The 17599-nt window shown below is 39.7% G+C and overlaps 1 protein-coding gene across 3 annotated transcripts in view; it reads left to right on the plus strand.

Annotated features, from left to right (window-relative positions):
* Positions 1–17599, plus strand: part of HK1 (hexokinase 1) — a 73649-nt gene that overhangs the window by 20710 nt on the left and 35340 nt on the right. For all 3 annotated transcript variants that reach the window (XM_083364772.1, XM_083364773.1, XM_083364771.1), the window contains 2 exons: positions 7635–7797; positions 15668–15816. In XM_083364772.1, coding sequence (XP_083220898.1) covers positions 7656–7797; positions 15668–15816 — 291 coding nt within the window. In that variant the 5' untranslated portion in view covers positions 7635–7655. The remainder of the gene's footprint in view (positions 1–7634; positions 7798–15667; positions 15817–17599) is intronic.

Raw genomic sequence — 17599 nt, forward strand, 5'->3', positions numbered from 1 at the left:
ACTATGGAGCAATAAGATATAGGTCAGGGGTGTTCAAACATGGCCCTTTTCTGACTTGTGGACTTCAAGTCCCAGAATACCTCAGCCAGAGTGCCTGGCTGAGGAATTCTGGGAGTTGAAGTCCACAAGTCAGAAAAGGGCCAAGTTTGAAGACCCCTGATATAGGTAGTTGTCGACTTACAGCCATAATTGAACCCAAAATCTCAAATCCCAAAAGGCAGTTGTTAAGTGAGTCTTGCCCCATTTTATGACCTTTCCGCCACAATTTATTAAGTGAATCACTGCAGTTGTTCAATGCATCGTGGTCAATTAAGCAACTCTGGCATCCCGCGTTGACTTTGCTTGTTGGAAATCTGCTGGGGAGGTTACATCTGGTGATCACATGACACCAGGACTGCGTAGCTGTCATAAAAATATGCCAGTTGCCAAATGGCTGAATTTTTGATCACATGACCATGGGAATGCTGCAGTGGTCATAGGCGTGAAAATCAATCATAGGCCTCTTTTTCAGTGCCGTTGTAATTTTGAACTGCCACTAAACAAATGATTGCAAGTTGATTACCTGTAACACACACTGTGACCTTAGCTTTAGTCCATTTAATTATAGATTGTCTTCCCCTTCTATGTTACTTCACCTTGCCCAAGTTCTATTTTTTTTTTTGCAGTCCATCGTCTGCTTTTATCACATGGTGACTATATGAGTTGCCAATCATCATCTCTAGGGAACAGACAACCGTGATTTGTTCTAGGATAGATTCTTGTAGCACATGGTACTTCAATACCCTTCTTCAGAGCCACAGTTTGGTGTGTCCTCCTCTTGTTCTTTTTAAATATCTTCTTTTCACAGCTTATCATTATCAGGGGAAAACCATTGCTTTAATTACACTGGTCTTTTTTCCCCCCTAGAAATGTCCTCTCCTTCATGCTTTTCTCTAAATTTGTTATTGCCTTCTCTCCTAGGACTGAACTCTTTATTTCTCCAGCACATTTTCTTTTTTATTCTTGTTCAACTGAGTTTGTTAAACAAGTTGGCTGATAACGTTTTTTGCCTTGAGTGAAACCAGTTTAAGGTTCAGTCATCATAAATTCTTCCTTGTTGCCCAAAGCTTTTATCTCCTATCTTTTTTTGGCTATCAAAATAGCTTCTTCTATAAGACTTTCATCTTTTCTTTTTTGAAATTTGTGGAATATTTTTCCACTTCAGTTTTAATGATGTCTCATATTTCCCCAAGCTCTTGGACTCTTCTTACATGAGGTAAGAATACTGATTTTGTTCCTTACATTGATCTTGTATATACTGACTGTGTTTCCTCAGGTCAAATCTTGCCTGTTCTTAATTTTTGAAGTTTAACCCTATATATTTGACACCAAAAATAATATAAGATAAAATCTATTTTGAACTCATCCTACTGTGTGCTTCTTCAGGTTTTTCAGCAACAAATGTGGCATACAAATAAATAAAATTATCCTAATATCCTCTTGCTTTAATTAAGAGTTGCTGTACAAAGAATCTTACATTTTCAGGATTCTTCTCTGAGGACTGTAGACCCCGGTCCATCTAGACAATTATTTGAATTTTAATTGTGCTAATAAACCCTTCCAAGCTGGAGCAAAACTATGTGCCCTTGCAAAGCAAATAATGATTTTTCAAACCGGTTATATTTAGAAATTCATGCATCAATGCACAAGAAAAATCCTATGGGTTAATTTTGACTTGAACTATCTGATGCAAGTTAGTGTTCCATTTCTCCCTGCATTCAGGCATGGTAGAACACAATATGTAAGCTGATAACACAACAGACTTCCAGCACTTTTTGCCTGAAATACAAATAGCCAAATCACTGCCTTATCCTATGGTGTTACCTGTACCGGAGGCAGGGCCAGTAAGGTTCCTATGGCAAAATAAGGTCGCCTGAGCCATACAGCCGTCTCTAATTTTAGTTAGCTGTGTAGTAACAAGTTACTTAACTTAAACTCCAAATGAACAAATGTCTTTTTCAGGAAAGCTGTACCCAATGATTCTGTTGGCTATTTATGTGGCAAATGTAGACACTCTAGATTGAGCTCAATTCCCAGTCCCATCATGGGCATGTCTTTTGTTTTCTTGGCAACAGTACGGAAGAAAGTTTGCCATAGTCTTGGTTTTTTTTAAAGAACAACACTTTCCAATCCAGTTTATAGCTTTGGGATTTTCTCCCATCTTAAGTAATTGTTTGCATAAAACGTTGGAAGCAGCTGATAGTATTGCAAACCTGGATATATTTTTTTCTCTCTTATCTCTCCTTTCCTTCTCAGTTTTTTTAAGTTTGAAGTTTCTTATCCACACTTGAAAATTTGCTCAGGACAACTTAAATTTCTGAAAGTTGCTGAAATCTCATATTGAACACCAAACAAAAATCTTTCTGGTTCTCAAATTCAGATTCCCAGGACATCTCAGATTTTTTTTCTGTCCTGCTTGAGCTGGTGTCCTACGTCCAACAATTTGGAATAAGAGAATAACAAGAGTTGGAAGGGATGTTGGAGGTCTTCTAGGCCAATTCCCTGCTCAAGCAGGGAATCTATACCAGGGGTCTTCAAAGGTGGCCCTTTTATGACTTGTGGACTTCAACTCCCAGAATTCCTCAGCCAGGGATGCTGGCTGAGAAATTCTGGGAGTTGAAGTCCACAAGTCATAAAAGGGCCAAGTTTGAAGACTCCTGCCCTATACCATCTCAGTAGCATGGCTGAATTGTTAAAGATGCCATTTCATTAAAAACAAAAGTCAAGTTTTTTTCCCCTAGTTTGGGTGCATTCTCAGTTGTCATGATTTAGTTACAAAGGTGCCTTCATTTTAAAACAAGCACTCACTTATTTATTAGTTTGTGCCTCCTAACTGGATTAAAAGAATCATTGGACAATTCTGTGAGCAGAAGGGAAAAATGCGTCCTCTTTGGTAGAGCAGTTTCAGACCAAATATAAAACATTAGGCTAGGTGATGTTTTGGGGATGAAGTAGTGAGCCAAATAGATCCCTAAAATAAATTCTAAAAAGTGGCATTCCAAACACTTAGTGTCTGGGTATATTGGAAATACATGAGTTATTTTTCCTGCAGCAAAGATAGTTAATTGCACGGTTACATTTCGATTTAATTCCACTGTTGCAACACAAATCAGTGGGTACACGCTTGGATTCCAGGATTTTAATCTTTGGCGATGTATTAATAGACAAGCTACAATCAGCCTACATAAATAGGCTTTAAAGTTTAACGTAAGGAATAAAAAGGAAAAGCAGATGTGTGGACCATGCAAAAAAAGAATCCACAGCAAGGCAGTTCTTTTATTCAGTTAACTAATTGTTAATTGAACAGTAAGCTCTCAGATTCCTAAGAAGTCTTCATTAAGGGATATATAAACCCCCGGAAAGAAGAAAAAGAAGAAAAATACATTTTGTTTTAGTTGTGCCTATTCCAGTGTTTGTAGCTTCAGTTCTATCTCTCTGTAACGTTAGTTGGAATAAATTTGGTCTAAGACAGGGATCTTCAAACGTGGCCCTTTTATGTCTTGTGGACTTCAGCTCCCAGAATTCCTCAGCCAGGCATGCTGGCTGAGGAATTCTGGAAGTTGAAGTCCACAAGTCGTAAAAGGGCCATGTTTGAAGACCCCTGGTCTAAGACGAAGTGTAGTTAATGCTGATAATTGCAAAATGTCAAGCTTGCTGCCCATGTAAAATACGCTTCTACTGATGCTTCTGTAATTTTACATTCCTCAAGATTAAAACTGGGCTGGTTGTGCAAAAGGTTGCATAATACTTACAGTTCTGTCCCAGATAAATTACAACAGAGATCTCTCTTCTCTTATATATTTGTGGTGAACAACGAACAGAATTCTTTTCTTAGGAATTCAGGAAACTGTAGGGCCTCTTGAATTTAACTTGAAATAGCTAGAGGTCTGTGCCATCCCTAGCGTCCTCTTGCCAAAACACAATCTGGGACAGATTTACTTCAGATTGATCTGTCGTGAATGACATTGTTATTAAAGGCATGGGTCTAGTTGAGCTCTGGGTGGCCCCCCGACCTGCGCTCCTTCCGACGCGATCTAAAAACTTATTTATTTGAACAAGCCGGCCTGGTCTGATGGGTTTGGGGTTTTAACATGGATTTTAACTAATGTATTATACCGGGCATAATTATTTAATGTTTTTAACTTTTGTATTTCGTATTTTAATATTTATTGCCCTGTACACCGCCCTGAGTCCTTCGGGAGAAGGGCGGTATAAAAATTTAATAAATATAAATATATCTGTGTTTTACGCCAGCAGATGGCCTCTAGTCCTTTCTGGGAAGGGATGCCAGGTGCTGCATTTGGGGTGCAGTGCTATGATAGCACAATCTTTTCGCTGATGGCAGGTAATCCTGCTAAAATGCAGTTCCGTTAGTGCATCTTGATCTCTGCCTGCATTGCAATGAAAACCATCTTGCTAATGCTGTCAAAGCAACTACGTAGCCCAGTGTTTCTCAGCTGTGGCCACCTTCAGATGGGTGGGCTTCAGCTTCCAGAGTTCCCCAACCCCCCCCAAGGGAATTTATAGTAGCTTAATAGAAATAGGGTTGTAGGGAAGCAAACTTCAAATTGGTTGAGCTTCCCTATTGCTCCCTCCAAATTCTTGTAGCATGGCCCAGATTTGGGATAGATACTCAGGCTCCTCGTCCGTTTTTGAATATTATTAATTATCGCACATTACAGCGTCAGTCTCTTGAGGACTACCAGTATCTTACCTTCTTGCTGGAGTACATTTTAGAGATCTCTTCCCTATATTGAAGGTAAGGGCTTCTCTCTTGAGCGTGTTCCCAATTTTGTCTCCACCAGGTTTCCGTTTTCAACCCATTTTCATTTTCAAAGGAGTTACATAACTCTTGATTGTAGTTCTGCTGTTATTGATTTGCTGTTTGCTGTGTCGTGGGCCTGAAAGCGCTAGAGGAGAGGATCTGCTTAAACTAAGTGGGTCTGTATTTGATTTGATAGTCTGATGGCAAACTACGTAAGCATCTGGAATCCATGGGAGAAAGAACTACGAAGCTCATGCTTAAGTAAAAACACGGGACCTTTTAAAAACACATTGTTGGGTGGGGATGTTAGACTGAACAGCAGGGCATCAAATGTCTAAAACATGATACTGCTTGTAGAAAGTTGGTAGGGGAATAAAGTTTTTTTTCATTCAGATGTGGATTTTTATTGTTTGAAAAACTGATTAGTAGGTTTTAACCTACAGGTGAAACTCGAAAAATTAGAATATCGTGCAAAAGTTCATTTATTTCAGTAATGCAACTTAAAAGGGGAAACTAATATATGAGATAGACTCATTACATGCAAAGCAAGATAGTTCAAGCCGTGATTTGTCATAATTGTGATGATTATGGCTTACAGCTCATGAAAACCCCAAATCCACAATCTCAGAAAATTAGAATATTACATGCAATCAATAAAACAAGGAGTGTACATAGAACAATATCGGACCTCTGAAAAGTATAAGCATGCATATGTACTCAGTACATATTTGGATTTGGGGTTTTTATGAGCTGTAAGCCATAATCATCACAATTATGACAAATCACGGCTTGAACCATCTTGCTTTGCATGTAATGAGTCTATCTCATATATTAGTTTCCCCTTTTAAGTTGCATTGCTGAAATAAATGAACTTTTGCACGATATTCTAATTTTTCAAGTTTCACCTGTATGTCTAGCCAAACAGTTAAGGAGAGGGATTCAGTGTTCTTTGGAAGGTGCAACATCAGGACCAATTTTGTTCCTCCGGATCATGATCATGGATAGAAGAAAATTTTTAAAAATGCCGATAAATGTCAGCTGAAGAAACCATTAAGATTTATTTAAAAAATTTAAGAAAGACTTGAACATTAAGATGCTTCTTCAAGGTAAAAATGGAATCTAGAATTACTGTGTTTTAGAGAACTACTGTATTAATAGCAAATCGCATTCATGGGGCTTTCTTCATTTCTAGCAATTGGACTACACAGAATGCTACCTTTTTAGTACCCTGCTTAATAGTATCTACTGTATGTAGGATTGCTGTTTGGTTCCCTCCAGATATTTTGGGTCATCCTGTACTCTGACAAAGCTTGTCATCTGTCTTGCCACTTGAGATTGATGTGAGTTGAAATCCAAAATGCTTGTGAGGAATGAACTATAAATCATTTAGGGGGAACTACTTCTCATCATGTAATTTATAATTCCAGATCTCTCCATGAATCAGGATACCTTTACAATTGAGCGTAGGAGATATTTTCACACTTGTCCATTGCCCAGGAAACACCTGTCCCTTACATATTTGTTATGGGAAAGGTTAGATTAATAACAATTAAGAGATGGTGATGTGGGTACCTGGAAAATTAGACCCAATTTACGACCATTCAAAGTTATGGCAGACTTTAAAAATTCATTTCCAACCTATTCTTGGAGTTATAAATGCTCCCTCCCCATGATCTCATTACAGGTTTTTGGCTACCAGTTCACATTTATGATGGATTGCAGCATTCTGCAATTACATTGTATTTTTTTGCTGGTTTCCTGTATTTTTTGCTGATTTCCAGTAAAAAAAATGTCCATTTGAAAGAATGGACTTGCTTAACAACTATCTGATTCACTTTACAACTGTGGTGACTTGTTTCATGACTACTGTATAAAGTAGGGGGTCTTCAAACCTGGCCCTTTTATGACTTGTGGACTTCAACTCCCAGAATTCCTCAGCCAGGCATGCAGGCTGAGGAATTCTGGGAGTTGAAGTCCACAAGTCATAAAAGGGCCACGTTTGAAGACCCCTGGTATAAAAGGTGGTAAAATTGAGTCTGGTCACCGGTATGGTTACTGGTATGAACCCCTCATCTGGCTTTACTCTGAAATGGCTGTAAAAAAAAATTTCAAATAGATCATTGTGTTCAATTTTGTCTTCTGATTGGGGATACACCAGTGGTCATGTGTGTTTTTTGCCTACCTGTTTTCTGGATTCAGTTTAAGGTGGTGTTGATAGTGAAATGTGAACTGCTTAGAACCAATAAAGAGATGCCTCCTTTTGTTTGCGTTAAGGTGAGAACCTGTCTATGTTGTCATCCGTCTATTACAGGGGTGTCAAACTGCTGGCCCACGGGCCAGATGTGTCATGTGGAAGCCCCACCCATCCCAGCTCTGGCAAGGGGAAAAAAGTCACGATATGTCACGACGTCACAATGACGCGGCGAGTTTGACACCCCTGCTCTCTCATTAGGATAGATCAGGGGTAGGCAACCTTGGCTCTTTTATGACTCGTGGACTTCAACTCCCAGAATTCCTGAGTCAGCCAAGTCTACGAGTCATAAAAGAGCCAAGGTTGCCTACCCCTGGGATAGATCTACAAACAGAATAATTTTGAGCTCTTGAACTGAAAAGCGAGGTGGTCTTGTTTGTATGTTGTGTTTATTTTCCTAGGGTGGGACATAAGTGTTTAATTGATGGGAGATTTGTAATAAATGCTACCTGCTCTTAAGCATTTTTGCTGGAGCATTCCATACTTAAGCATTTTTCAAAACATTAAGCCACCTTTATGTTCAGAAACAAAATTACACAAGGTCTGAATCTTCTGTGTTTCTCTCTGCCTCCGATATAGATTGATAAATATCTATATGCCATGCGGCTGTCGGATGAAACTTTGCTGGATATTATGGGTCGCTTCAGGATTGAAATGAAGAATGGCCTCTCTAGGGATTTTAACCCAACAGCCAGTGTAAAGATGCTGCCTACCTTTGTAAGGTCTATTCCTGATGGCTCAGGTAAGGGTTATCGCTCTTGTGATGTGCTATTAAAATTGCTAATGAAGATGGTTTCTTAAAACAAATCCAATATTGTTCCTTCCAATATGGTGAGATCTGATGATTCCCCCTTGTGTCATAGTAATCCTAAAGCCACATAAAGCTGTAAGAAAAACTTACGTAATATTAGTAGCACCGTAAAAAAATAATAATCTCCAGACCAATAGAGCATGCCATTTACCAAAACATAAGTGTAGGTCAGGGGTCTTGAAACTTGGCAACTTTAAGACTTGTGGACTTCAACTCCCAGAATTCCTCAGCCAGCTGGGTGAGGAATTCTGGGAGTTGAAGTCCACAAGTCTTAAAGTTGCCAAGTTTCAAGACCCCTGGTATAGGTGGCCTTACAAATGAGTTACAATCATTTGTTTAGTGACCTTTTGAAGTTACAGTGTCACTTGGAAAAAATTGACTTACAACTAGTTGTCACTGTTACAATTTGGGTAATTAGTAACGAGCATGTATTTACAATAGCTGCAGCATCCTGGGATCACCACTTTCATCTTTCACTTTCACTTTCAACCAGCCAGCTTCTGACAAGCAAAGTCAATGGAAAGGATATTCACTTAATGATTGCACATAAGCCTTAACAAATGCGGTGATTCACTTAAGAATTGCAATAACAAAGGTAATAAAATTAGTGCAATTGACTTAAAAACCATCTTGCCTAGGTCGGAAATTCTGGTCCCAATTGAGGTTGTAAGTTGAGAACTACCTGTAGAACAGGGGTCCTCAACTGTGGCAACTTTAAGACTTGCGGACTTCAAATCCTAGAATTCCTCAGCCAGCTTTGAGTTGAAGTCCACAAGTTTTAAAGTTGCCAAGGTTGAGGACCCCTGCTGTAGAACATAAAAAGACTCCATAATTTCTGGATATATATTCCAGAGAGGAACAGTTTAATTGGAGTCTGGGCAAGAGAGAAATTGCTAGAGCAAGTCTCAACAAGAATATAGTTTATCATGATCAGATTTGTGCTCCATTGAGATGGCTAATTAGGTGGTACAGAAACACTTCGTTCTCCTATAGCTCTCCTAGCTATCAAGGATTGGGCATAGTTGCAAATGAGTGTATGTATGTGTGTGTGTATGTACTGTATGTCTTCTAAAAATTAAATAGAAAAAATAGAAACTGCTCCAAACTTCGTAAGATCTTTCAAATTTAGATATCCCCTTATGATGTGGCCATTCAGTATATATTGCATACATGGTGTTTCCCAAAGTCGGGCCCCATAGGCCAATTACAATAGGTTTTATTAATTTTATTACTTCATATCTTTTCAGAGAAAATATCACTGCACTTAGGAATGTTCATGTGTCTAGGAAATAAAGAAACGTTTAAAAGAAAATGGCAACCAATTTGAACATTTAACATAATTTATATAATACATTTTCCAGGCAGCCTAGCTTTTGGTACACTCTGAATACAGTATTGCTTTTCAAGCACATTGTGTTTATGATCCTGTAATCGGATGGCAATATGTATAATATAAAAGGGGGAAAAATGACATTGCCATAGGTGTATACTATAGGCCACCCAACCAAACAGATGAATAGATGAACTTTTTGCTAGTCAGCTAACTAAGATATGTAGGAAGCACATCACAATAGTAGTGGGGGGCTTTAATTACCCTGACATCAATTGGGAGATAAACTCTACACCAAGTGGAAGATCAAATAGGTTCCTGACAAACCTAGCAGACAACTTTATATCCCAAAAAGTAGAGAAAGGAACTAGGGGATTAGTCATATTGGACCTAATTCTCACTAACAGGGATGAAATGATAAAAGATATTGAAGCCACAGGAACCTTAGGGGGGAGTGATCATGCAATGTTGGAATTCAACATTACGCAAGCACAAGAGTCAAACAAGACTTCAAGAGAGCTACTTTCAATAAACTTAGACAGAGCTTGGGAAGGATTCCATGGAAGAGAATTCTCAAGGGGAAAACAACTCAAGAAGCTTGGGAAATTTTGAAAAGTGAGATAATAAAAGCCCAGTCAAGCACAATACCAACAAAGAAGAAAAATAACAGCTCTCAAAAGAAACCAGCAGGGCTGCTTAAAGAACTCTCTGATAAAAAGGACAAGTATAACAAGTGGAAAGAGGGGCACATAACTAAGGCAGAATATTAGCAAATAGCCTGTGCCTGCAAAGATGAAGTGAGGAAAGCTAAGGCTCAAAATGAACTAAGGCTTGCGACAAAAGTCAAAAATGCTTCTTTCAACATGTAAAAAACAAGAAAAAAAGTCAAGGAAACGATTGGCCCATTAGTGGGAGAAAGTGGCAAGAAGGTGACAAGCAACAGGGAGAAAGCAGAACTATTTAACTCATTTTTTGCATCCTCTTTACACAAAGGGAAAAAACAGCCCCAACCTATCCAAAACAGATTAGAAACACAAGTTAAGATAGGCAAGAAAATGGTAAGTGAGCACCTGTCCAGCTGAGACTAGTTCAAATCACCAGGACCAGATGGATTACACACCATGGTTCTCAAGGAACTGGCAGATGTAATCTCAGAACCACTGAACTATATCTTTCAAAGACCCTGGAGCACTGGGGAAGTACGGAGGACTGGAAAAGAGCAGATGCAGTTCCCATCTACAAAAGAAAAAAATGGATCCAGGAAATTACAGACCTAACAGCCTGACCTCAATACCTGGGAAGATTCTTGAAAAGATAATCAGACAACGAATCAGCGAACACCTAGAGGCAAACAAAATCATTACCAAAAGCCAACATGGGTTTGTCAAAAACATATCATGTCTGACAAATCTTATCACATTCTTAGACCAACTGACAAAATTAGTGGACCAGAGAAATGCTGTGGATATAATTTATTTGGACTTCAGTAAAGCATTTGATAAAGTAGATCACAACGTACTACTTGACAAGATAGAAAAATGTGGGTTGCACAGCATCACCACCAAATGGATTCATAGCTGGCTGACTGGCCGTACACGGCGTGTAGTCCTTAATGGAACTGCATCTCCATGGAGGGAAGTAAGTATTGGGGTGCGCCAGGGCTGTGTCCTGGACCCAGTGCTCTTCAACATCTTCATCAATGATTTGGGTGAGGGGATAGATGGGGAACTCATCAAATTTGCAGACGACACCAAGCTGGCAGGAATAGCCAACACTCCAGAAGACAGGCTTAAGATGCAGAAGGATCATGACAGACTTGAACACTCAGTACTATCTAACAAAATGAAATTCAATGTTGAACAAAGCAAGGTTCTACATTTAGGCAAGAAAAACCAAATGCACAAGTATAGTATAGGAGGTACCTTGCTCAATAGTAGTAACTGAGAAGGATCTCGGAGTCCTATTGGACAGTCATTTAAATATGAGCCAGCAGTGTGCTGAAGTTACCAAGAAAGCCAACACAGTGCTAGGCTGCGTTAACAGAGGGATAGAATCAAGATCACGTGAAGTATTAATACCACTTTGCAATGCCTTGATAAGGCTACACTTGGAATACTGCATCCAGTTTTGGTCACCACGATGTAGAAAGATGTTGAGACTCTAGAAAGAGTACAGAGAAGACCAACAAAGATGATTTAGGGGACTGGAGGCTAAAACATATAAGGAACGGTTGCTGGAATTGAGTATGTCTAGTTTAATGAAGAGAAGGACGAGGGATGACATGATAGCAGTGTTCCAATATCTCAGGGGCTGCCACAAAGAAGAGGGAGTCAAGTTATTCTCCAAAGCACCTGAAAGCAGGACAAGAAGCAACGGATGGAAACTAACTAAAGAGAGAAGCCACCTAGAACTAAGGAGAAATTTCCCGACAGTTAGAACAATTAACCAGTGGAACAACCTGCCTCCAGAAGCTGTGAATGCTCCAACACTGGAAGTCTTTGAGATTGGACAGCCATTTGTCTGAAATGATATAGGGTTTCCTGCCTGAGTAGGGAGTTGGACTAGATGACCTCCAAGGTCCCTTCCAACTTTTTGATGATGATGATATTTGAATTTTTGATGGTTGGGTTTTTCCCCTTTCTTAAAAAAAAGAAAAAAAATAAGGTGAGAAAAGAAGCACAGACCACAGGAAGCAAAATACTCTGAGCCGTCTATTTAACACCAGTACCCTCTTCTAAATTGGCCTGAAATTGGCTCAATAAATTTTCTGTGCCCTCTCCTATTCTTCCTTATTGTCAGCCTCAGACAGAAAAAGCAGGTTGGAAAAATTCAGGATGCTGAATTGTGACTTTTGACCTCTCAGCTGTTGCAACGGCCCTAGTTTGCTTGCATTTGGCAAGATCGTTAAATTAGCTAAGCATTATTTCCATATAATATTTGGTTCCGTCTCCAAACATTACTGCTTTATAAACTGAAGAAACAGCCTGGCGCTCTCTTATTTATCCTGTTCAGTGAAAAGAGAAATCTAGCTGCTTTTTTTAAAAATTTAGGCTTCTCTTTCAAACCAGCACTTGGCTTTGGGGCCTGAAGAGTAATCATTATGTTTTATCTTGCTTTGTTATGAATCACGAGGACTTCAAGGTGGGGAGGTGTAACTGTAATTATCACCCAGAGGTTGGCTGTGGAATTCTGGGAGGGTTGAAGTCCACACATCTTAAAATTGCCAAATTTGAAAAATCAATTCAATCCTCCTTAATAACTGTGTACAGAAATGCTTTTGTTACTATTCTTAAAGGGTCATATATCAAAAGCATAAGTGTAGGTTGGAAATCTTGGGAGAAGAAATTTTTGATAGTACTATGAATATATGATGGATTCTCCCGCCCCCCCCCCAAAATAAAAAGGTTATCTCAATCTGGACAGCAACTTCTATGAGCTTTTGTATAACTAGCCATGCGTTGCTAATTTGGAGTGATGAATTCACAGTCCAAAATATCTGAAGAGAATCAGACTGGAGAAGTCTAACATAAGAATTAAATAATAGTTACATTAATCATAAATATAGAATTTAGTAGTCAGGTTGAAGCATTACAGCATATTCATACGAGAGGCAAAGAATGCCACGTGTGCTATAATGTCATTCACGTCATGAATTACATCATTTGCATGACGACAGAATGATCACACGTGGCTTTTACTAGGTGTTTGTGAGTACCTCAAGTCATTAGTTGATATCACGGGCAGAGACATCCTTTGATTTTAGCATCCTTCCTTTCTCCTTGCTTTTCTTATCACACGATTGTAAACTCTCACTTCTGAGATCCTGGCAAAGCCACACATTCTATTAAATCTAGATACAGTGCAAAATGGATAGTTCAAATTGCAGCTTTCTTGCATTTTAAGATGGCAAGACGGGAGCAAGTGCGAAGAGGAGAAAACAGGCTTCAGGTCATGGCCACCCATGCAGATAATACAGGATTAATTCATTAACACCTGATCATTATTTGCCTTTAAGTGTCCTTCAAATATTTTGTTGACTGGGCATCTGATTTCTGTTTTCAGGCCACAGGTTAATTTTACTAGCTATTTCAGAATCCCCATTTGTTTAAATTGTACTGGGAAAAAAGGCACCATCTGTTCCACTGTTTATCTTTGAGGCCTTATTATGTGATAATGGCTTGTTTTTAAGCAATCAATGGGCAGACAGCGATAAAGTCTATTTGCGCACTTGGCATAATGTGAAGTACTCCCCCCCCCATCCGGACAGTGTCACTTCATATAGTTTGATTTCCACAAGTGCAGTGTGGTGCATTGGCATCTGGAAGAATTGTGGTGATGTCACATAGGTTACGATGGCATCACATCAATGAGATGAGTTGTACAGTTTTCATCACCGCCCTGAGTCCTTCGGGAGAAGGGCTGTATAGAAATTAAATTATTATTATTATTATCTGTTGCCATTCGTGCCATTTGTATGATGATGTCACGACTCAGGTGAGCTCACTTGTTCTCCCTGTGACCATCGGTGTTCAGTCTGGAAACGATGCTGATCCAACAAACATTGTGATATTGCTTGGGAAAGACGTGCCTTGTGTTCCTTGTTGAGTTTGAGAGAGTGCTTGGCTTCGGTTCTTCCAAATAGATGCCAGAACAATGACAGCATGGTGGGATTATCTGAAATTCCTTGTTGGCTCTCAAGAGAGATGCAATCTGGAATTAAGGAGAAACTTGCTGACAGTGAGGACAATCAACCAGTGGAACAGCTTGCCCCCAGAAATTGGGCGCTCCATCGCTGGAAGTTTTAAAAAAAGAGACTGGACGATCACCTGTCTGAGATGGTATAGGTCGGGTAGGCAACCTTGGCTTTTTTATGACTCGTGGACTTCAACTCCCAGAATTCCTGAGCCAGCATGGCTCAGCATGGAAACCTCTCCATTTCTCCTCAGCATGGCTGGCTCAGGAATTCTGGGAGTTGAAGTCCACGAGTCATAAAAGAGACAAGGTTGGCTACCCCTGGTATAGGTCCTCCTGCTTGAGCAGGGGGCTGGACTAGAACACCTCCAAGGTCCCTTCCAGCTCTTATTTTATTCTACTCTATTTTGCACAGCTTCACTGGTCCTTCAGTATGGCTGGGGGTTGAACAGTCTTTTCTAGAATCAGGCAGGAAGATTTAGATAAGGCATGATTAGACTGCCCCTTCATGCTGGGAAGCAGGATGAGGTCCTCTTAGACAGAGGTACGCAACCGTGGCTCTTTTATGACTCGTGGACTTCAACTCCCAGAATTCCTGAGTCAGCCACGCTGAGGAGAAATGGAGAGGTTTCCATGATGAGCCCTGCTGGCTCAGGAATTCTGGGAGTTGAAGTCCACGAGTCATAAAAGAGCCAAGGTTGCCGAGCCCTGTGTCTTAGAAGAAGTCTCTTCAGTTATAATTTGATTGCTGGGAGAGGACCTCAGAGTGATAGAGAGCAGCGCCCTTCATTCTTCTGCTGCTCACCAACGTTGCCTAGAAGGGGAACAGTTCCAGTAGTTTTATAGGTGGTCCTTGACTCACAACCACAATTTGGCCCAGTGTTTCTGTTGCTAAGTGAAACATTTGTTAAGTGAATTTCCCTCCATTTTGCGATCTTTCTTTCCACAGCGGCTAAGCGGATCACTGCAGTTGTAAAGTTAATAACATGGTTATTTAGTGAATCTGGCTTCCCTATTGACCTTGTTGGTCAGAAGGTCACAAAAGGTGATCACATGACACACACACACACACACCCGGACACTGCAATTGTCATAAATACGGGTCAGTTGCCAGGCCTCTGAATTTTGATCATGTGACTATGGGGATGGTGCAGTGGTCGTAAGTGTGAAAAATGGCCACAAGTTGCTTTTTTCAGTAACATTGTAACTTTGAATGGTCACTGAGTGAATTGTTGTAAGTGGAGGACTACCTGTAGTCAGTGCTCTTTCCTTCCTTCCTCTCTCCTCCCATGCCACATGGAACTGTTCAGTAAAGTTGGTTAAAACTGCAAGGTGGTTGAGGATGCTGGCTTATCAAAACAAAATTGTACCTGAAAAGAGAATTGTGCTTAAAAAAGAATTCGACATCTTTGCCATCTGGATTGACCTATTATCTGGAAACTGTATTCCCATCCCATCTGCACTTCTTGAGGCCTGGTGCAGAGCTTGAAAAATTTTGGGGAAGTTGAAGTACACCGTGTGTGTGGTCTTTTTTGTATTTGTCTAGTGTGTACGCACAGAGCAATTTATCTTGTTACAATGACTGTGTTAATGGGTAATCTTAATTTCAGAATGATTCAAGATTACTACCTAGATCGGAAAATGATAATTTCCTAAGCTAGAAAAGGTCAGGAGCGCAGACCTGCTTGCGTAGTACACTAATGGTAGTTTACTTAATGGGTGGGAAAATGTAAATGCCTTCTTCTAATGCCTAAAGTGACATCTCTTTCTTCCCAACAGAGAGAGGAGATTTCATTGCTCTGGATCTTGGTGGGTCTTTCTTCCGAATTTTGAGAGTAAAAGTCTCACACGAGAAAAAGCAGATGGTGCAAATGGAAACTGAGATTTACGACACGCCAGAAGATATTACGCACGGCACTGGCACACGGGTAGATTCCTCTTTAAGTCTATAATTAACATTGTGAACGCTTCCCTCGTTGCTTGTTAAGTTGGGATGATCTCTTGGGTTTCCTTAACTTTGAAAGGAAAAACAAAATTAATTTGTAATTTTAATATTCAAGGAAATGGAATTTTGAAAATCCTAAAACATGTTTCTTGACAAGTTAGAAAGTACATTTTGGGATAAATTTTCCCTCGCCCTTTTCTTGCTGAAAAACAGGTGGAGAATGCCAGATTTTATTACAAAAATTGTCCTTTTGTAGTAATTTCTTCTAGTTCACCTATTACAAACATGGCAGTTTTGCTCACTAGCATAGAAAAGTAGAGTGTACATCAAGTAGGCAGTGAAAGCTAGCTGAACTAGCAGAGAAGTCCTCTGAGATGAGCGGGGATGTACTGGCTTAGTCCTGAGTTAAAAATATGTATTTATGTTTATTCTGTTTCTTCATATGTTTTTTATACCCATCTTTATTTTTCTTTACTGTGTCCTGGGATGGGTGAGTATCATTAAACATTTTTAAGATGTGACTTTGTTTAGAAGGAAATTCTTCAGTACAGTGCCTTAGGCGGCCATCCTTTGCATGCTTTCTTGAGAATAAAAATAAATAAATTATTTCCTAGAGTTGAACGTTATTCCAATAACTTCATGGATACATCCTTGTGAATTTTGGGAGGAACAGTGTAGGTATACCTCTACTGGTTGCAGCATCCTGCAGTCACACCATTGCAATTTGTGCTGGTTTTTTGGTGGTTTTGGGGAAAAAGGCCTGTTTGTAAGAATGGGTTCGCCCTTAGGACGGTGAGATTTGCTTACTGACCATGGACTCAGTGACTCCTGGAAAACTTCTAAAATTGGGTTCAGTCAACTTATAACTGTAATGACTTACAAACAAAAATCTTATTGTAATTGTGACCAGTTGTGGTTATAAGCTGAGTATCTGTATTTCAACTTTTAACGTTACTTGAAAGAAATGGAGAATGCTAACATCTTTATTAAAAGTATTGGCTGCTCAAATATTGTAATAAAATATATTTGGCCTGATTTGATTAAAAATAAAAAAAAGTATAAACAAGATTAGACGTGCCTGAACATATTGGGTGTTGAGATGGTATAATTAATAGAACAACCATGTGCAAAAGGGTGTGTTTGCACTAACCAACCTTTGGGTTTTACGTAAGCTGTGTTGAACCCAGTCAGTGGATGGTACTACAAGGGAGGGTTTTTTTACAGAAGGGCCAAAGCAGTCTGTTTTAGGGAAACAGGTCAGCAAGGAGGAAACTTTAGTTTTCATATTTGAAGCTCCTTTGCCTGATTGCTATATTTTGTTGTATGGTAGATCTTCTGTGTTTAGTTTTTTTCACCAGAGGATTTTTCTGTCTCGATTCTTATGTATGCATTTTGCAGCCAGCAGCTTAAGCTGCGGACATTATATGGATAGTTGTTGAAGGCAGGAGAATTTCTCCTACTTCCTCCACTTATATCTCTTTATGTAAGTTACAGAATTGGTATCTGCTGTCCACTGATGCTGCTTTCTTAAAGCTTTCACGACCACCGTCCATTCTCATTTCTCTTGCTTTTCCCAAGATGTACATTCATGACTGGGGCTAATGTGCTCTGGCAGCATGGCTGTTGAACCTAAAGGATGATGATTAGGCCTGTTTGGCAACGGCGCTCTTCTCTGGCATCCTTTGGCATCGCTAGCGCAAAAAAATCTTACTTTGGGATGGGCGGCGCCAAAATGATTTCTGTTTTTGCTGCTGATTAGCTCTTGA

The sequence above is a fragment of the Vipera ursinii genome (assembly GCF_947247035.1).
Source record: "Vipera ursinii genome assembly, chromosome: 5".
Classification (NCBI taxonomy): domain Eukaryota; kingdom Metazoa; phylum Chordata; class Lepidosauria; order Squamata; family Viperidae; genus Vipera; species Vipera ursinii.